The 17,291-nt window shown below is 40.9% G+C and overlaps 2 protein-coding genes across 3 annotated transcripts in view; both read right to left on the bottom strand.

Annotated features, from left to right (window-relative positions):
- Positions 1-17,291, bottom strand: part of LAMTOR4 (late endosomal/lysosomal adaptor, MAPK and MTOR activator 4) — a 1,302,749-nt gene that overhangs the window by 187,198 nt on the left and 1,098,260 nt on the right. The window lies entirely within an intron of this gene.
- Positions 1-17,291, bottom strand: part of TRAPPC14 (trafficking protein particle complex subunit 14) — a 634,036-nt gene that overhangs the window by 87,555 nt on the left and 529,190 nt on the right. The window contains exons 9-10 of the mRNA XM_044077266.1: positions 11,996-12,150; positions 2,823-3,016 (exon numbers count right to left, since the gene is read on the bottom strand). Of these exons, the coding sequence (XP_043933201.1) occupies positions 2,823-3,016; positions 11,996-12,150 (349 nt within the window). The remainder of the gene's footprint in view (positions 1-2,822; positions 3,017-11,995; positions 12,151-17,291) is intronic.

The raw sequence follows: 17,291 nt of genomic DNA, 5'->3' as shown, positions 1-17,291 counted from the left end.
ATGTTACGATTGTAAATCATGTGCTTATATTAATACTAGTACTGAACAGTTAATTATTAATGAGGTGAATATTAGCAAAAGTTTTTTTTTACTTGTAAGTCCAAATTTATAGTTTATCAGTCTGCTCTCTGTGCCCCATTTATTATGTAGGGTGGACTAAAAGGGAATTGTCTCTTAGAATTCAGGAGCATATTTCCACTGTGGAGAAAAAAGATTTAAATAATGCATGGGGTAAGCATGTAAAGGTATTTCTAAGTTTTTGGTTTTGCAACAAATATCTGATTTTAACAATAGCTTTGATGCAGAGGAAAACTTGGACTGGTGTGAATATTGCTGGCAGTTGAGATTACATGCCAGTCATCCTGTAGGTCTTAATAATAAAGAAAATTTTAAAGTGCTCCTTAAGAGAAGGAGATTAAGGCACTGAGCTTGTTGATGGGTTGAGTATTCTAATTATGTAATGATTTTATCATTTAAATTGTTGGGTTTGAAATGTGTGACTCAGTCTGAAGAAGTCTTATTGAGACGAAAGAGCTTATTGAGCTAATAAAGGATTTGATTTTATTATTTTTTGGTGTGGTTGTTTTGAATACTAATTCTTGTTTAGTTCGACATTACTTAAGTTGAACAGTTTAATGCTGTTAGCATTACCAAGACCGAGTCCACCAAGCTCTTCCTAGATTTTCCTCCTCTCCCCCTCCCTTTGCTTGGGAATACTTGGATGTGTTCTCATTCGCTTCGTACCACTGTTCTCACTCAGATAAGGACCCTGTTGAAACCTGCTCTCTGTCTTCTCCTTTAGCCTCTCTGAGTGACATAAGAGAGCTGGTGGGTGTGGATCTTCCCTCTGTTCTAAAAAAAAAAAAAAAAAAAAAAAAAAAAAGTCTCAGAAGGAAGAACCTGACAGGACAATCCAGGGTCTAGCTCTTAATTGTTTTTACATGAAGACTTCAAAAAGTAAATGTAAGTTACTCTGGTCCCCCATTTCTGATCATTATGTTATGATTTTTTTTATTATTTTTCTTTTATATAAAGTGACTTTGTTTGGGTTCTATCCTGACCCAAATCAAATTCAGATTTAGTAATTGCCAAAGACAGGGCATTAGCCAGTATTTTTTATTTTTTTTTGCAAACTTCTATTTCTTTCTGGAAATAACATTTAGAGTCACTGTGCCATATTAAAATTTCAGTCAGTCAAGACCGGTCTTATTAACATGAGCAACCAACTGATAAAAAACTCACCTTGATTGTCAATACCTGTAAGACACTTTAAAGATTCTTAAACCTCAGGGCACATGCTTTTGTTTGATGCATTTTGCAAAAGATCAGATTGACCCAACCTATAAATACTGGTACCTTAGTAAAAGAATCAGAAAGGCATCTGTTTAAGTACAAGGCTTTAGTATGAGACAATCTGTTTTTTGTCTGCAGAATTAATCAGTCACATCACAACAGGCTGTACAGTGCACTCAGTGATGCTTGGCAGTTAGAGCTCTTGCTTTCAGGCAAACAGACACATTCTATGGCTTATACTGTGTACTTTCTATGCCCAGTACTGCTCATTCATATTATACCATGCATTAAAATATACTCAGTTATGTATATATAATTCTAGACAATTTTTGTTTCTGGTCCCCTCAAACAACCCCACATCCATGCTGGGTCTAACAGCCATCCACCTACCACTGGACTACTCTGGTACTGCTCTTTGTACTTCAATCAGGGTTCTTTTTGTTTTTCTTTTTTTTATATGCCTGAGTCGCTTCTCCTTCCCCACACCCACCCCATAGTTGTCATCTGTGTCCATGTGCAACTCTCCTCTTTGGAGCACACTGCCAAATGGGGAGCAGCATCAACGAGCACCTTCCCACCCAGGATGGGTACAGCTATCCCTACCTCCCATTCCATCAGTTGCCAGAGCTGCTAGCCCAGACTGAAGTTAGGGCTTTATCCCTCTTACCAACAGAAGCAGCCCCATTCTAGACATAATCTTGTCTACACTGTATGTTCATTACTTAGCTGTCTGAGATACGCATGTCATCAGTTGCATTTCCTGTTCAGCAGGCCTTTCAGTCCTTAATACCTGCGTATTACCTGCAACAGACTGTGCTGCTAGTCTTATTCACCATCCAAGATTATATGTGATGTTGCTTACTGCATCTGGCTCAGGTCGTGGCTGAAATGCATGCATTATGTATCAGTCCACCATGCCAGTTATCAAACAACAAATACAATGAATAATAAGACTTGCAGGAAAGACAAGTTCACTTTCATGTTTGCCCAAGATTATGGTCTAATCTTCAGTACTGGGAAAGCACTAACCGATGAGGAATGGATATAATGAAAAGATCTTACAAATGAACCACTTCAACTGGGAAAGATACAGGTTTAGGCAGGGAATGGTGGACCACTGCACAGCAGACCAGAACAAGCTGGGGAAATGCATACGGACAAACTTAAGCTGGCACAAGAGATATCTGTGATTTCAAAACAAAGGCCTCTGGTTTGTCTTGCAATCAAGCTGCAGAAAACATCACAATTAATTTCATGTTTAAATGAATCCTAATCACACTACAGTAGTACAGGTATGGAGAGCTTTTAGTAAAACCTGCAGCAAAAGAAAACAGCACTTGAGAAGGAATCTGAGGCAAAAGGTAATGTCATATCCTGGTGATCTTGATTTCACAGAGGCTGCTTGGGAATTTGGAAGAAAAGTCAAACTATATAAACATTGTGTTGTTTTCTGCTAGTGTCACTAGTTCTACAGTACTCATTAAGGGGAATAATGACTTTTGAAAAGAAGAAAGGTAACAAATGCTTACCTCATAAGATGGCTGCGAGAAGGCTGCTGGTGAGAAAAGGACTGTGAACGCCCCAAACTGGCCTGATGCCTCTCCACCAGATCCCGAACTGCTGGACTACTTGGACTGTTCTTCCGAGAGATGGGACGTGCATCAGGTGGTGGATTGGAGACGCTAGCTGTGAACTGTAACTTCAGTTTCATATGCTGACTTAGCTGGAGGAAGAAGCATTAGATAAATCATTCATATGCACTAAAACTGTGACTGTGACTTTAACTGTCCCCTCAAATCCTGCTGCTACTGTTACTGTACAACACTAATCACCACCCCTGCTTAGTCTTTAGACCGAGCTTACTTCTAGTACAGCCTCAGGAATCTCATCTCTTAAATGGCAAATGACCAGCAAAATCTATAGCACACAACACTGTAAAATATAAAGGAAAACCAAGGTTAGTTAGGGATGTACCCAACAGTAACCAGCTCCTTCATAATATAAATTTCTCCTTGCTGCAGAAATGCATACTACACCGGAACTCAGAAGGGTGTGAACAAGCAATGCCTGTCCTCTACATTTTAGATCTAGATACCATTGCTTTTGGTCATCCTCCTCTCAAAGAACAACAGCAGGAGTCAGACATTTATTTCTTTACTCCACAAGTGATACAAACACACTGATGTTTACTCCTTCCAAGCCGCATGGGCCCACAAAGTTCATGCAGAGTTTAATGGTCAAAAGTAAGCGGCAGAACCAAGCTCATCCCCATGAAGTATGAAAATGGAACATTCATAATTTAAAGTCAGGGTTGAAAATGCATTAAGCAAATGCCACTACTTGAAACAGCTAGTCAGCTGCTATCTAAAATGCAGCCTTTTCATAAAACACTTGGCATCCCAGCAACTCACCTTAAGACATCAAGTGTTTTAGTTCAAGAACCAAACAGAGGGAAGATTCGCTAACTGGACATCCTCATATATGTAAAAATTAGGACCCATCATTAGGGAAATAAGCTAAGTTTTGGGCCAAGGAATTTAGTTGGGACTGGCAGCTATCAGACGCTGTGTAGTCACAATAGGTCCCCCCAGACAGCACACCTCAAAAAGAAAAAATCAATGGCAGCTTGATTCTGCTTTTAAAGATAACAAATTTGGGAAGAAATTCCTTACTGACAACAGACAGAAAGAGTACAAAATTAACCTCAACAGCTATTTAAAAAAATGATGGTTTGTAAACGATGGATACAGTGGTGGCAATTTTAGAGAACAGCATTATACTCTGGTCTCTTACACACTCCTGCACGATGACTTTTGTTTGGCTTACACGGCAATAAACTACCCTATCCTGCTGAACCTTTTACATAATCAAAAACAATGAAACACCACTTCTTACACTAAGGACCTGAATCATGACTGCAATATAAACAGAACTGTCGGTAGCAGTAGTACGTCTCACAAAGGATACCCTACCTGTGAAAAAAAAACTTCCACTCGATGTTAAAGTAGCTCCATGCCTCTCTTTAAAGCCAACTGTAATGAATGGACTAATATCCATAAATCCACCTGTAAAATGTCCTCTCAGACCCTTACAGATAGGGGAAGTAAGTAGTGGAAATTGTGCTGCCTTAGCTACTAATGGTCCACTGGAATAATTACCTAGTATAAATATACAAACTTAAAAATAGAAGAACTTTCCCAGATGGGAATTTATCTTTTGAAGAATCTCAAAAAGAGCTCTGGGTCTGCAGATTTAAATGACTGACTACAAAGTTACACACTAAGAAACATACAAGCTTGTGGCAAGGGAAGAAAGGATGCTATGCTTTGATGTCCCCCTTTATTCAGGAAGCAGGCATATGTGTCTGTGCGAGAAGGTTATCACCTGCATCCTTGCGTAAGCACAGATGTAAAAGTTGTGTCTGTTGGCAAGATGTCAAGCCAGTGGACAATATCATATATAACATACAGTACTGCAACAGTGACCCATACAAAGAAAATCAAAAACGAATAACCCATTCTTAAAAAAAAAAAAAAAAAAAAAACTGGCTGAGTCGCAGATGCTGGCTGCTCTCCTCCATACCTATTCACTTTATGCACCTCTCTTTTGTTAAATAGGCACTCCTATTTTTATCAAACAGGTGTAAAAAAAAATAATAATAAAAATAGCAGCATTAGATATGGCATATCAAAACCCATAACCTTTGCTCCTCAAACTCACTTACTAACTCAATCTGTCTAAGCATTCTACTGATTAAACTAATGAAGTCGTAAAGCCAAAATGAGTGGTATCTAAGTTAGAACGTAACAATATTAAGAAAGAAATGATATTCAGCCTTGAAAACTAGCAGCCAACGTATAGTGAAACACCAGTAAATTCTACAATTTTCACAACCACAAGTAGTACACTTACTTTTGAAGCTGTAAAGGGCAGAAGGCTGTGGGCTCTAGTACCACACCAGGTGCTTGGGTTCATTTTTTCTGATGGTGACTCTAATGCAGTACAACTTGTGTATTACAGTCTTTTAAGGTGCCATTCTTCAGAACAGATGTTAAACAGTTGTCCCAACTGCCTGGGCTGGTAGCAGCTAAAACGCATATAAAAGACCTTATAAAAAGAGTAGGGGGATTCTCTCATTTCTTTACCATACTTCCCTTATTAGTAAGAATAGCACCTGAAGTCTCCCCTGTGACCCCAAAAAGCACAGAAACCTTGGATCAGTAGGTCTCTCTCTTACTCACCTGTTTCTTATTTACGTGAAGCAGAGCCCTTCTCTCATCATCTTCAAGTGCAATCTTGACCAATGGATGGGAAATCGCAAATTCACTCCTGGAGTGGCACCCATGTCCCTTATGGACAGAAGCAGTCTGTCTAAAAATGGTCAAAACCCCGCTTGCTGTCCCTTGTTATCTTTCCCCTAGAGATAGAAAATTGGGTAAAATTTGGGTAAACTGGCTAGGTTGTAACGGCTCTTGAGCCATTAGCCTAGTAATCTCCTATGAACCAACAAAGACACTGATATGACCAGTCAAGAATGACTTGTTCTGCTGTTTTATGCATCTGCCCTCCTTTTCACATTGACAAGTCTCTGTCAATCATGAACAAGTATTAGTGATGCACTCCCAACAAAGATGCATGTATAAGATATAGTACAGTTTGGTACCTACCATAAATGTAGATGTTCAAGTGTTCACACTGCTGCAGTCATCACACTTGGGTTATCCTGCCGTCAGGCAGTCCCGCAGTCGGCCACAATTCCAAAGTCTTGGTTTGGCGTCGGTTGCTGTCGCTTCTTCCCCGACGTCAGTGCGCCAGGGGTATATAATATGCATCCGATGCCATTTTCTTCAGTGTTTCTTGCCCCAGATGTCAGGTGCCCCCAAGTAGGTAGGCAATACATATTGCTAATCAAAAATATACATATAAAATAAAAACAATACCTTCAGATACCAGCAAATACACCCCAAAGGTTGTATAGGATAGAAAGGTATAGATAAGTCCAGCTAGTTCAGAGAGGATGGAGGGAGGGTAACCTGGACTGCAGCAGTGTGAACACTCGAACATCTACATTTATGGTAGGTACAAAACTGTACTATATTCATCGTGTTACACTGCTGCAGTCATCACACTTGGGTTGAATCCCAAAGCTAAGGTTGGGTGGCTGGTCTATAAAGAGTTAGGATTGGCTATGAGGCCCTGCAGAACTGCAGTGGCAAATCCTGCTCTGGATTTAGAGTAAAGAGGCAGGTGATAATGCTTGGTGAAGGTGTGCACTGAACTCCAAGTTGCAGCCTCCAAAATTTCCTTGGTAGGTACTCCTCTGAGAAAGGCGGTTGAAGTGGCTGTTGCCCTGGTGGAATGAGGCCTAATGTTATTAGGGACTGATTTTCCATGCTGTGTGTAGCAGTACTGGATACAGTGTCCTATCCATTTGGATATAGTCTGCTTTGAGATAGCCTTGCCTTGTGATTCTGCAGCATATGCTACAAACAGTTGTTCAGTTTTCCTGAAAGCTTTTGTTTTGTCCAAGTAGAAGCATAGCTGTCTGTGTATGTCCAAAGAATGCAGAAGTTTCTCCCCTTTATTTTGGGGGTTTGGATAAAAAGTTGGCAAATGGATGCTTTGGTTAAGAGCCACACTAGATACCACCTTTGGCATGAAGGTAGGGATTGTCCTGAAAGATACCCTGTCCTGATGAAAAATTATAAAAGGTTCCACTGCCATTAATGCCTGTAGCTCTGAGACTCATCATGCTGAAGTTACTGCCAGGAGCAGAGTTGTTTTCCATGATAAAAATTTTAGATTGGCTGTACTTGCTGGCTCAAAAGGTGGTAGGGTCAGTTTTTCTAAAACGAAATTGAGGTCCCAAGTTGGTGTTTGTGCTCTCCGGGGCGGTCTTATGTTTTTAGCCCCTATGAGGTACTGCTTTAGCAAGGGATGAGAGAATAAAGGAGGATCCGTGTTGTAATGTGCAGAAATGGCAGAGGCGTGGATCTTAATTGATGAAAAGGATAGGCCTCTGTCCAGAATCTCAGTTAAGTATTGTAAAATCTGAGGAATTTTTGGAACAAGAGGGTCAAGGCTGTGAGCCTGGTTCCAGGCGCAGAATCTCTTCCATTTTTCTGAGTAAGCTTTCCTGGTGCTAGGCCTGCTGGCCTCCAAAATGACATCCATACAGCTTTAGAGAGAGGTGTTGCCTGTTTGGCTAAAGTATCTGCCATGCAGCCAGGTTTAGGGTTTTGAGATGACTGTGCAGGATCTGATTGTTTTGTTGAGAGAGAAGGTGTGGAATTTGGGGCAAAATCCATGGTGGGCCCTGAGCCAAGTTCCTTAAGATAGGGTACCAGTGCTGACGTGGCCAGTCTGGAGCAATCAGGATCATCTGTGGTTTTTCTTGTCTGGCTTTTAGGAGTACCTTTGAAAGGTGAAGCAGTGGTGGGAAGGCATAGACTTTTAGGTTTTTCCAGATGAACAGAAGAGCATCCACTTTCCATGCTTGTTTGTGATAAGTCCTTGTGCAGAATTTTTGTAGTTGGCAATTCAGTGGGGAGGCAAAAAGATCTATGTCTGGGCATTTCCATTTTTGTGTTATCATGTTGAAGATTTGTGGATTCAATTTCCATTCATGAGGGTCCATGATATTTCTGCTTAGGTCGTCTGCCAGAGTATTTTTCTTTCCTGGCAGGAATTGTGCTTGCAGGTGAACTTGGTACGTTAGAGCTGTGTTCCACAAGGTCATGGCTTGCCTGCATAAGGGATAAGAATGAGTGCCCCCTTGCTTGTTTATGTACCACATTAATGTGGTGTTGTCTGTCTTTAGTAATAGTTGTCCTGGATGTAAAAGGTCCTTGAAAGCTGTTAGGGCATTTTGAACAGACAATATCTCTTTTTGATTGATGTGAAGATGCATCTGGTCTGTGGTCCACTTGCCCTGAATGCATTTTCCTGCCATGTGTGCTCCCCAGGCGTAATCCGAAGCATCTGTTGTTAGAGTTTGCCTGGCTGTGGGTTGGGTAAAAGGCTGACCCTTGTTTAGGTGACATGCCTGTGCCCACCATCGAAACTCCTGTTGTAGGCAGGGAATCATTGGAATTACTGCTTCTAAACTGTGAGAGTGTTGAGTTCAAACACTTTTTAGGTACCATTGTAATTTCCTCATATGCAGTCTGGCATATGGTATTAGTAGTATACAGGATGCCATGAATCCCAGGGCCTGCAGAATTTTTCTTGCAGGGAGATGGGACTTTTTTGCCAGTAATTGAAAATATTGAGTTAGTTAAACTTGTTTGTCTGGCGTGAGCTAAGCCATCTGGGCCGTTGTATTTAAGCTGGCACCCAGGAATGTAATCTGTTGTGAGGGCACTAGTTTTGACTTCTTTTCGTTTACTGTGTACCCTAGACAAATTAGAAACTTTTTCACAAACGCCAGATGCTGTAGAAGAATGTCCTTTGTCTCTGCTTGAATGAGGCAGTCATCCAGGTATGGATATATTTGAATTCCTTTTTGTCTGCAAAATGCAATTACTGGTGCCAGGCACTTTGTGAAGACTCTGGGCACAGTAGATAAGCCAAAGGGCAGTGCAGAGAATTGGTAGTGCATTGTACCAGCTTTGAATCTGAGGTAACTTCTGCAATTTTGTCTAATAGGGGCATGCAGGTATGCCTCTTTGAGGTCCAGAGTAACAAGCCAAGCGTTCTTGCCCAGCATGGGTAGAAGATGCTGTAATGTCAACATTTTGAATTTCGGAATATCCAGGTAAGTATTCAGAATTGAAAGGTCCAGTATGGGCCTCCAGGCTGTGTCCTTTCTGGGGACCAGGAAGAGTCTTGAGTAAAATCCTTGTCCTTGTTCCTGTTGTGGTACTTTTTGTATAGCTCTCATGTCCATGAGGGCTGGAATTTGTTTTTGTGCCTCTGCCCATTGATTTTGTGGCAGGTGTGGCATTCCTTTTAGCTTTGGTAAAGTATGAAAGTGGAATCTGTAACCTTGAGACACAATATTCAGGACCCATTTGTCTTGGGTGATTGCCAGTTTTGAGAAAAAAGTGCTAGTTTTTCCCCTAAGGGGGCTTCCAAAAGGGACGTGCTTGGCGTACGCAGAGGAAAGTCATTGTGACTGTTTCCTGTAAGGTTGTGACTTGTCCTCACCTCCTTTTGGGGTTGAGGTGCCCCACTGTCGTTGTCTGTTTGAGCCTTGGGGTTGAGATCTACCTCTTGGGCGTCTATATCTGACTCTCTGTGGCCTGTCTGATATTGGAAAGGACCAAGTCTTTGTTGGCCAATTTCTGCTAAACCGAGGTGGCTGTACCTGCAAAAAAATTCTTGACTGTTTGCATAGATTTGGCTTTATCCTCCATTTTCTTTAACACCTCATCTGCCTTAACACCAAACAAGGTATCATGCTGTACAGGAGCATCTAATAATTTTGCCTTAACATGATCAGGTAAACTCTTCTTTTAACCAAGCATGTCTTCGAATAACAGAACCTGTAACTGCGGCTCTACAAGAGGCCTCTAAAGAATCAAAACCACATTGCAGAGTATGTTTTCCCACCTGTTCAACTGCATGCAATAAATCCTGCATTTCTTTACAATCAGGAGCTTCTGAGCTTGCAAGCATTTTCTGTTTTAACTGAGCCATTAAATATTGTTGGCACTTAAGCATGTGAAACTGGCAATTTAAAGCTCTTACTGCTAAAGTTGCAGACGTGTATACTTTCTTCCCCCATCTATCCAAAGCTCTGGAATCTCTGTCAGAGGGTACTGGATTTTTTGCAATGGAAGCCTTAACCCCTTTTGGACCCTGGGAAATAGTTTCTGGATCAGCAGAAGGGTTTTTGTAAAGAAACTTGTGAGAGTCAGGGACTCTATAATACCTATCTGGCTTGGCTGGAGCAGGGGGCAAAGAGTCAGGAGATAAGCTGGATTCAGAGAACACATCATCCACAATATCTAGCACAGGCTGAGGCAATAAGAGGAAATCCCTGAGCCTTTTCTTGGATTCTGAGTAATCCTGACATTCCCAATGGAAATGCTCCCTCATGGTATCTAAAGTTTCCCCAAAAGAATAATCCTCAGGAGGAGAGGCTGAAGGGATAGATTCCTCAGCATCAGAATCCTCATAGTGGGGGAGAGAGTATCCCTGGTCTGAAGAGGAATCAGAGGAAATGGAAACCTGATCAGAGAAGTCATAGTCTGTATCCTGCCTAGGCCTTTTCTCAGGAGGGGGACTGGAATCCCTGATTAGAGTAATGAGGTCTTCTTCGGCCATTTTAAGCATCTGTTTCTTAGGCATGGAGGACTGACCAGGAGAATGCTGAACTTGTTTCTTTGTCTTTAATGGTACCTTTGTCTTGGCTGTTGTTTTACTGGTAAGTTGTGAAAGTCTGAAAACACCCTCAGAAGCCGATGCCTGCTTAGCGGCTCCGGACCCATCTGAGGGATTAGTTTCCGTTGGCCCAATATCTTGAGTTTCCAGAGGCCTAGATGTCTCCACGTGGGAGTCGGAAGTGGCCTGTGGCTCTGAGGTAGCGGGTGTCAGGGGCTGCGAAAGCGCCTCACTGAGAACCGGCGACTGGCCTAGAAGAGGTTTCGTCGTCAGTTTTGGACCTCGGATGCCTGTCTTTATCCTTGTCTTTGTGTTTTTTCGGTATTGAGGTCGTCGGTTGATCCGACGGCATGGTATAATTGAACCTTCGGCCAAAGTAGTGTAAAGCAAAATCAAAACGCCTTTTTATAGTGCATTTAAATCTAGCACAAAACCGACAACTAGTGACGTCGTGATCAGAGCCTAGGCATGGAATACAGTAAGAGTGGAAGTCCTTATGAGGTATTTGCTTCCCACAAGAAATACAATTATTAACTTTTTCTGACATCGGTCTGAGGCACGAAAAAGGTTTCCCCAACGGGATACTTAGCTTTATTGAAGACTTCGGATCTGAAATTCGACTTCGAAAATCTCAGGAGTCGGCCGACCGGCACTTGCGAACTGCTTCTGTTTCGGGCACCGCGCAGCAAAAAAGACTGAAGAAAATGGCATCGGATGCATATTATATACCCCTGGCGCACTGATGTCAGGGAAGAAGCGACAGCAACCGACGCCGGACCAAGACTTTGGAACTCTGGCCGACTGTGGGACCGTCTGACGGCAGGATAACCCAAGTGTGATGACTGCAGCAGTGTAACACGATGAACATCAACACATCACCATCTTCCATTCCTTGGTAGCCCCAACCATCAGGGAATATCCCCATCTGCAGTCCCCAAAGTATCAACTCCAGTGAAGAGAAGACAAGCCATCATTCACAAACAGAAGATTATCATCAAAACAGCTGATCACTGGCACCAGCTCCTTGGAAACACCCTTCCATAGTTTGTGTTTGTCCTTGAATACCAGCCAATGGCTCTGCATGTGGAAACATAACTGCCATAAATCACAGAACCAGACCCAACACCAAGACTGCAACTAGCCTCCTGATAGCTAGTCTGCATGAGCCCCTGCTGTTCAACAACAAAGCAAGGTCACTGCAGACCGAGCAGGATTTCCACTTTCAACCATTTACTTTTTCATGGTCTTCTACAGTGCAAACAACTCTTATCCTACATTAGACTGCTGGCCACAGTTTTCTAAGTTTCATTAATCCATCAACATTAGACTCTGTGTCTGAATCCTCAACATATTAAAGTAGTAAATTATGACATACCTCAAAAAGGCCTGCCCGCAGAATCTGAAAGCCCACATCAAAAGTAAGGGTACTTCCTTTCCGACAAAAGCCAAGGTTATTCAAAGGAGTATGGCACACAACAGAGTTTAAAGCTGCCTCTGTAGCTCGAGCGTCTTCCTCAGACAGTTTCCTTCCTGCAAATAAGGTTGACAATGAAAATGTCTTAACATTTCTGTACTCTGTGTAAAATGAATCAGGCTTCTGTGACTAGCAACAAAGGGTTATCAAAACTGTGAACTTCATTACTTGCAAAATGTGTTGCATACAAGATAAGAAATTAATATCAACTGCTGGAACAATAACTTAAAGGGCTGCAGAAAATCAAATCCAATCCTTCCAACCTGGCTGGAAATACTAACAAGCCAAGATGCCTTTACAAGTCTTTAAAACAATATCCAGGTCTACTGTTTACGAGCTGCATACTACAATGCTATTTTCAAAACAATGCATCACTGTTATCTTAGAGACATTCTGCCTTATAAACCAACCGTGTCATAAAGCAGCTGTTATTTCTCCTTCTAGCGTTATGTCTAATCCTTGAGATCTTGATATCACATTCCATCCCACCCTCACTCATCACCAAGGAGGGTGGCCTAATGGTTAAGGTGTTTCCCTTACAAACACATGGTGCAGGGTTCGAGTCTCACAAGGGATAATTGGCTAGGCTTAAAATGGCTCACAAGGGCAGTTAGCTTAGTACTAATCTATGAACCTAAGTATGTGACAACATACTGATGTTCATGAATGACCAATAAGCAAGAGTGCTCACAGATTCAGGCCACTGCTCACTCCAAATCAGCACCAGTTGAAAGCACTCTCAAGTAGCCAATGACTTGAAAGGCAGATAAATATTTAAGCAATGACCCAACACCTTTTTACAGACTGAATTAATGCCACCCTTTGGTATGGAAACTGTCACCTGGCCGCACCCCACTGAAGATGCAGGAAACAGTTAAAACTAACTATACTGTTTCCATCCTCTCTAGGAAAGCCAACAACCTATTCTGTCAGCCAATCAATGGAAACCTTGTTCCTTAATTTTACTTCCTTTTTTGTCTCTTTGTTAGCTTTGTGGCTGCTCTCACTTCAGTATGTTTGCTGCAGGGGAAGGCAAGATAATTCTATGACCAAGAAAAAAAGCTTAACCTCTCAGACTGGGGTCGACAGACATACTAAAGGTTGACCCTAACATCAACTCTTCCATCCTCCCCATATAGCAGCCTGCATCATGCAGAACAGCTTGGAGTTGTTTCTTACCCTAACAAGCCTCCACCAAGTATGATGATTATGGCACATCTTGCAGGGTGGGCTATGAGCACACACTCTGTCCCAGGCTCACAGCATGCACGCATCTACTCTGCCTCTCCTGTTTCTCAGTCCAGCCATTATCTTGAGCAGCATTCTCTGACAGAGCTGAATAAAAACACACTCTTCATGTTCCCTCCCCTCTAGGACAGGCAGGCATATTAAGTACCCAAGCCACTAATCAAATTCAAGTCATCTGAGCTACAGCCAGATACATCTACGCCACAGAGGTATTTTGCTTCCAAACTGGAGCTGAAGAGCAGATTCCCCTCCCTTGATCCATTCCACGTGCAAAGTTTTGCCCATAAGCTCAGCATCACCATCTTGATTTTCCTTGTTTCTATCCCATATTTTGCCCCTTCTTTTTTGTGAACATGGTGGGGGTCATTTTTTCACCACAGCAACACCCCTGTGCCCTTTAAAAGAACGACTATGACATACGGTCCAAAACATGCTGACCTCTGATATATTCTTTCTGCTTGATTAGGTACATATAAGTTGCAATCGCAACTGCTTCATTTTATTAGTGGAGATAAGTAAACAAACAAAAAAAAAATACTACTACTATAGTTACAGCCACACATACTGACATTACCTGCATTCACTTAAATGAATGAATGCAAAACAGTGTGTTGATTAGACTTCCTAACAGCTTGCACTCACCCACCCTCTTCTCCATGCCCAAGCTATAGATTGGCAGACAATGAAAAAGGGGAAAAATGATAACAAGTACAACATATAAGTACACCAATCTGTATGCAGTAACAGAAATGTTGCCTTTACTAGTGGAAAAGAAAGTGTTTTTCCCTCCTGGTAAATGATGATTTAATGCACATTAGTTTCACCACACATTCCAACAAATGATCAAACAATATGCACCACAATAATAATCCAATTCCCTAAAGTGCAAAGGATTTATTGTAAAACACTGCTTATCTCATACAAAACGAAATATTCTCTCTAGCGCCTCGGCAACTTGCCTTTTACAGAGTAAACTTTTACCATTCACACACAGCTTTATACAACATATGACACATCCACTTAATTACATTCTTACTTAAATAAAGAAACATCACTATAAAAAATACTAAATACTTTAAATACATTATTTTACAACAAACCTTTCCATGTACATTCATGATTAAGCCCTATAGGGCTCAATGTATTAAAGTTTAAAATCAAACAAGTTTCTTTTTTCCTTAATAAACATTTTATATGTTGTTCCTCCATATATTCCATTTCCTTTACACTATCTAGCATTGTAACTTTCAGTCCCTCTGGATTACCATTATGATATTTATTAAAATGCAGTGCTATATGGCTTGTTTGTTTATTATTTTTTATATATCTCGAATATGCTCTTTTATTCTGCAGGAAAATGTTCTCTTAGTTTCTCCCACATAAAATTTGTTACACAAACATTTTAAAACATATATAACTCTTTCAGTTTTACAATTAAAAGTCCCATTTATTTGAAATGAGACCCCATTAATTTTACCAAATTCCTTTACTATATATTTACATATACTGCGTTTTCCACAAGCTACAGTTTTTTTATAGTGATGTTTCTTTATTTAATTAAGAATGTAATTAAGTAGGTATGTCACATTTTGTATAAAGCTGTGAGTGTGAATGGTAAATGTTTACTCTGTAAAAGGCAAGTTGCCGAGACGCTAGAAAGAATATTTCGTTTTGTATGAGATAAGCAGTGTTTTACAACAAATCCTTTGCACTTTAAGGAATTGGATTATTATTGTGGTGCATATTTTTGGTTCTTTTTGATAGACTGTGGCTGTACAAATAATCAAACAACTCCAAGGTAAAAACTAGGTACACTTGCCAATCTAGACAATAAAAGCACTGTACAGTGCTGGATTTTGTTTGCTTTGTGTACAAAGCCATATTTTAGTTCCCTTCAGGTAGATACTATTAATAAAAAAAACAGAACTCTTTACAACTTATTTGGGTACAAAACACACACACATTATACCAGCGGACTGTGCCTCTTTGGAGAAGGTACACCACCTCTGACTCTGGCATTGTTGCAGAATATAAAAATGGCAACTTTGATCTCTGAAAGATACTGCCCCTCCAACAAACCAGATTAACTTTAACTACCCTTTGCTTTAATGTACTGAATGTTCCCAAAAATGACAGACCCATTCTGCACGCTAATTTCTCACTGAGAAAGGAATGAAAAATGTAAGTACTACACAGTAACATATTGCTAGTTCAACGTGTGGTTGGTAAACATTTACATTATTCCAAAAAAAGTCATAACACTTTTATTTCCCAGTAGTGATCATATGATGACCTTGTGCTTTCATGTACTAGATGCCTCCGCACCTCTTCCCCAAATAAGCAGACACTTTTTGTGTACATCACTGATGCTTGATGGTGAGGAAAGTGAAAGAAAAAAACAACTACAATAATTTCAACATGTGCTTGGACACCGATATTCACCCCATGTACAACAAACAACCATATCAAGATGTCTTTTACCCTCTTCTTTTAGAACACTGTACAGTCCTCCTATTTTAGTGCACATTTAGGCATGGCAGCATCAGTAATACATTTAAAATTGTTTGTAGACATATACGCTGTCCACAGACTAGCTACAACACAACTACTCTCTGCACTGTCTCTCTAACGACCCTCCACAAGAAAAAAGTAAGTTATGTCTTACCGTAACATTCCATCTGTGTTGTCAATCTTCACTAATCCTTGACTGTGGGCTGTGTTCCATGCCTCGGAACCGACTTGGCCATTATTCCAGCTTGCTCCTTCCAAAAACTCTTGAGCCAAGTTCTACCAACAATGCTTTTCACCAAATTACCTCAGATCGAGTTTGCAAACTATAGTGACAGACAAGAACCAATAGATAAGAGACCATATCTGTGTCCCTATTATGAAACCAGTCTTTAGGAATATTTGATCCACCAAGAACTGTAAAGGTTGGAGGAAGGAGGGAGGGAATGTCAAGGATTAGTGAAGATCAACAACATAGATGGAACATTATGGTAAGGCATAACAGTTGTCAGACAACAAACTGACATATTAGTGGAATCAGAGGAAAAGTGTATACTAGACCGGGGGGGGGGGGGGCAATCGTGAAGGAGAGAGTCTGGGTGACTTCCCTGGGGGGATTAGGGCAAAGTAACTGCTGCACTTGTTCAGGGGGGACATGAACAAGTCACAGTAAGACATAACAGTTAGGACAGAGTCCCTAGCTACCTGAATCTTGGAAGGTCTCATGAGAGAATACTCTTGAGCACCATTGAGCCAAACGATGCATGTCCCCTAGAGATCTGGTCCAGTTTGTCTTGAGTAATAAAGGTATGAGAAGATGCCCATGTTGCCACTGCATTAATATTATCTAAAGAGGCTCTGGCATGAAAAATTGCAGGTACAGCTATAGCTCTTGTTGAATGTACTTTTTTATATGTCATGGTGGGTGGAGATCCTTTATATTGTAAACAAAGATGATACAGTTCTTAAGCCATTTAGCTAGAGTAGCTTTTGAAACTGGAATCCCCAAAGACACCGAAGAAAAGGCAATAAGAGATGGTCTGATTTTCTGATATCCTTTATTCTGTAAATGAGAAATGTAGTTGTCTGTGAACATCTAGTAAATGTAAACAGTACTCTCCTTTATTGGAAAAATTGGGAAAAAAGACTGGAAGGTGTAAAGTCTGATTGATGTTTGACTTGGAAATAACCTTTGGTAGGAAAGATGGATTTGTTCGGAGGGATACCCTGTCCTTATGAAAAATCAAGTAAGGGGGTTTGCAGGACAAGGCTTGTACTTCCAATATTCTTCTGGCAGAAGTAAGAACTTAAGTCACAACTTGCTGAAGGCTCAAAAGGGGGAGAAATCAGAGACTGAAGTACCAGACTTAAATCCCAAGGTGCACAGGGTTCTTTATATGGAGGTCTGAGCATCAAGGTTCCTTTCAAAAAGGCTTTACAA

This window comes from Protopterus annectens, chromosome 7.part0, assembly GCF_019279795.1.
Source record: "Protopterus annectens isolate FY-2018-M chromosome 7.part0, PAN1.0, whole genome shotgun sequence".
Classification (NCBI taxonomy): Eukaryota; Metazoa; Chordata; order Ceratodontiformes; family Protopteridae; genus Protopterus; species Protopterus annectens.
This window is presented reverse-complemented; position numbering and strand designations above follow the sequence as displayed.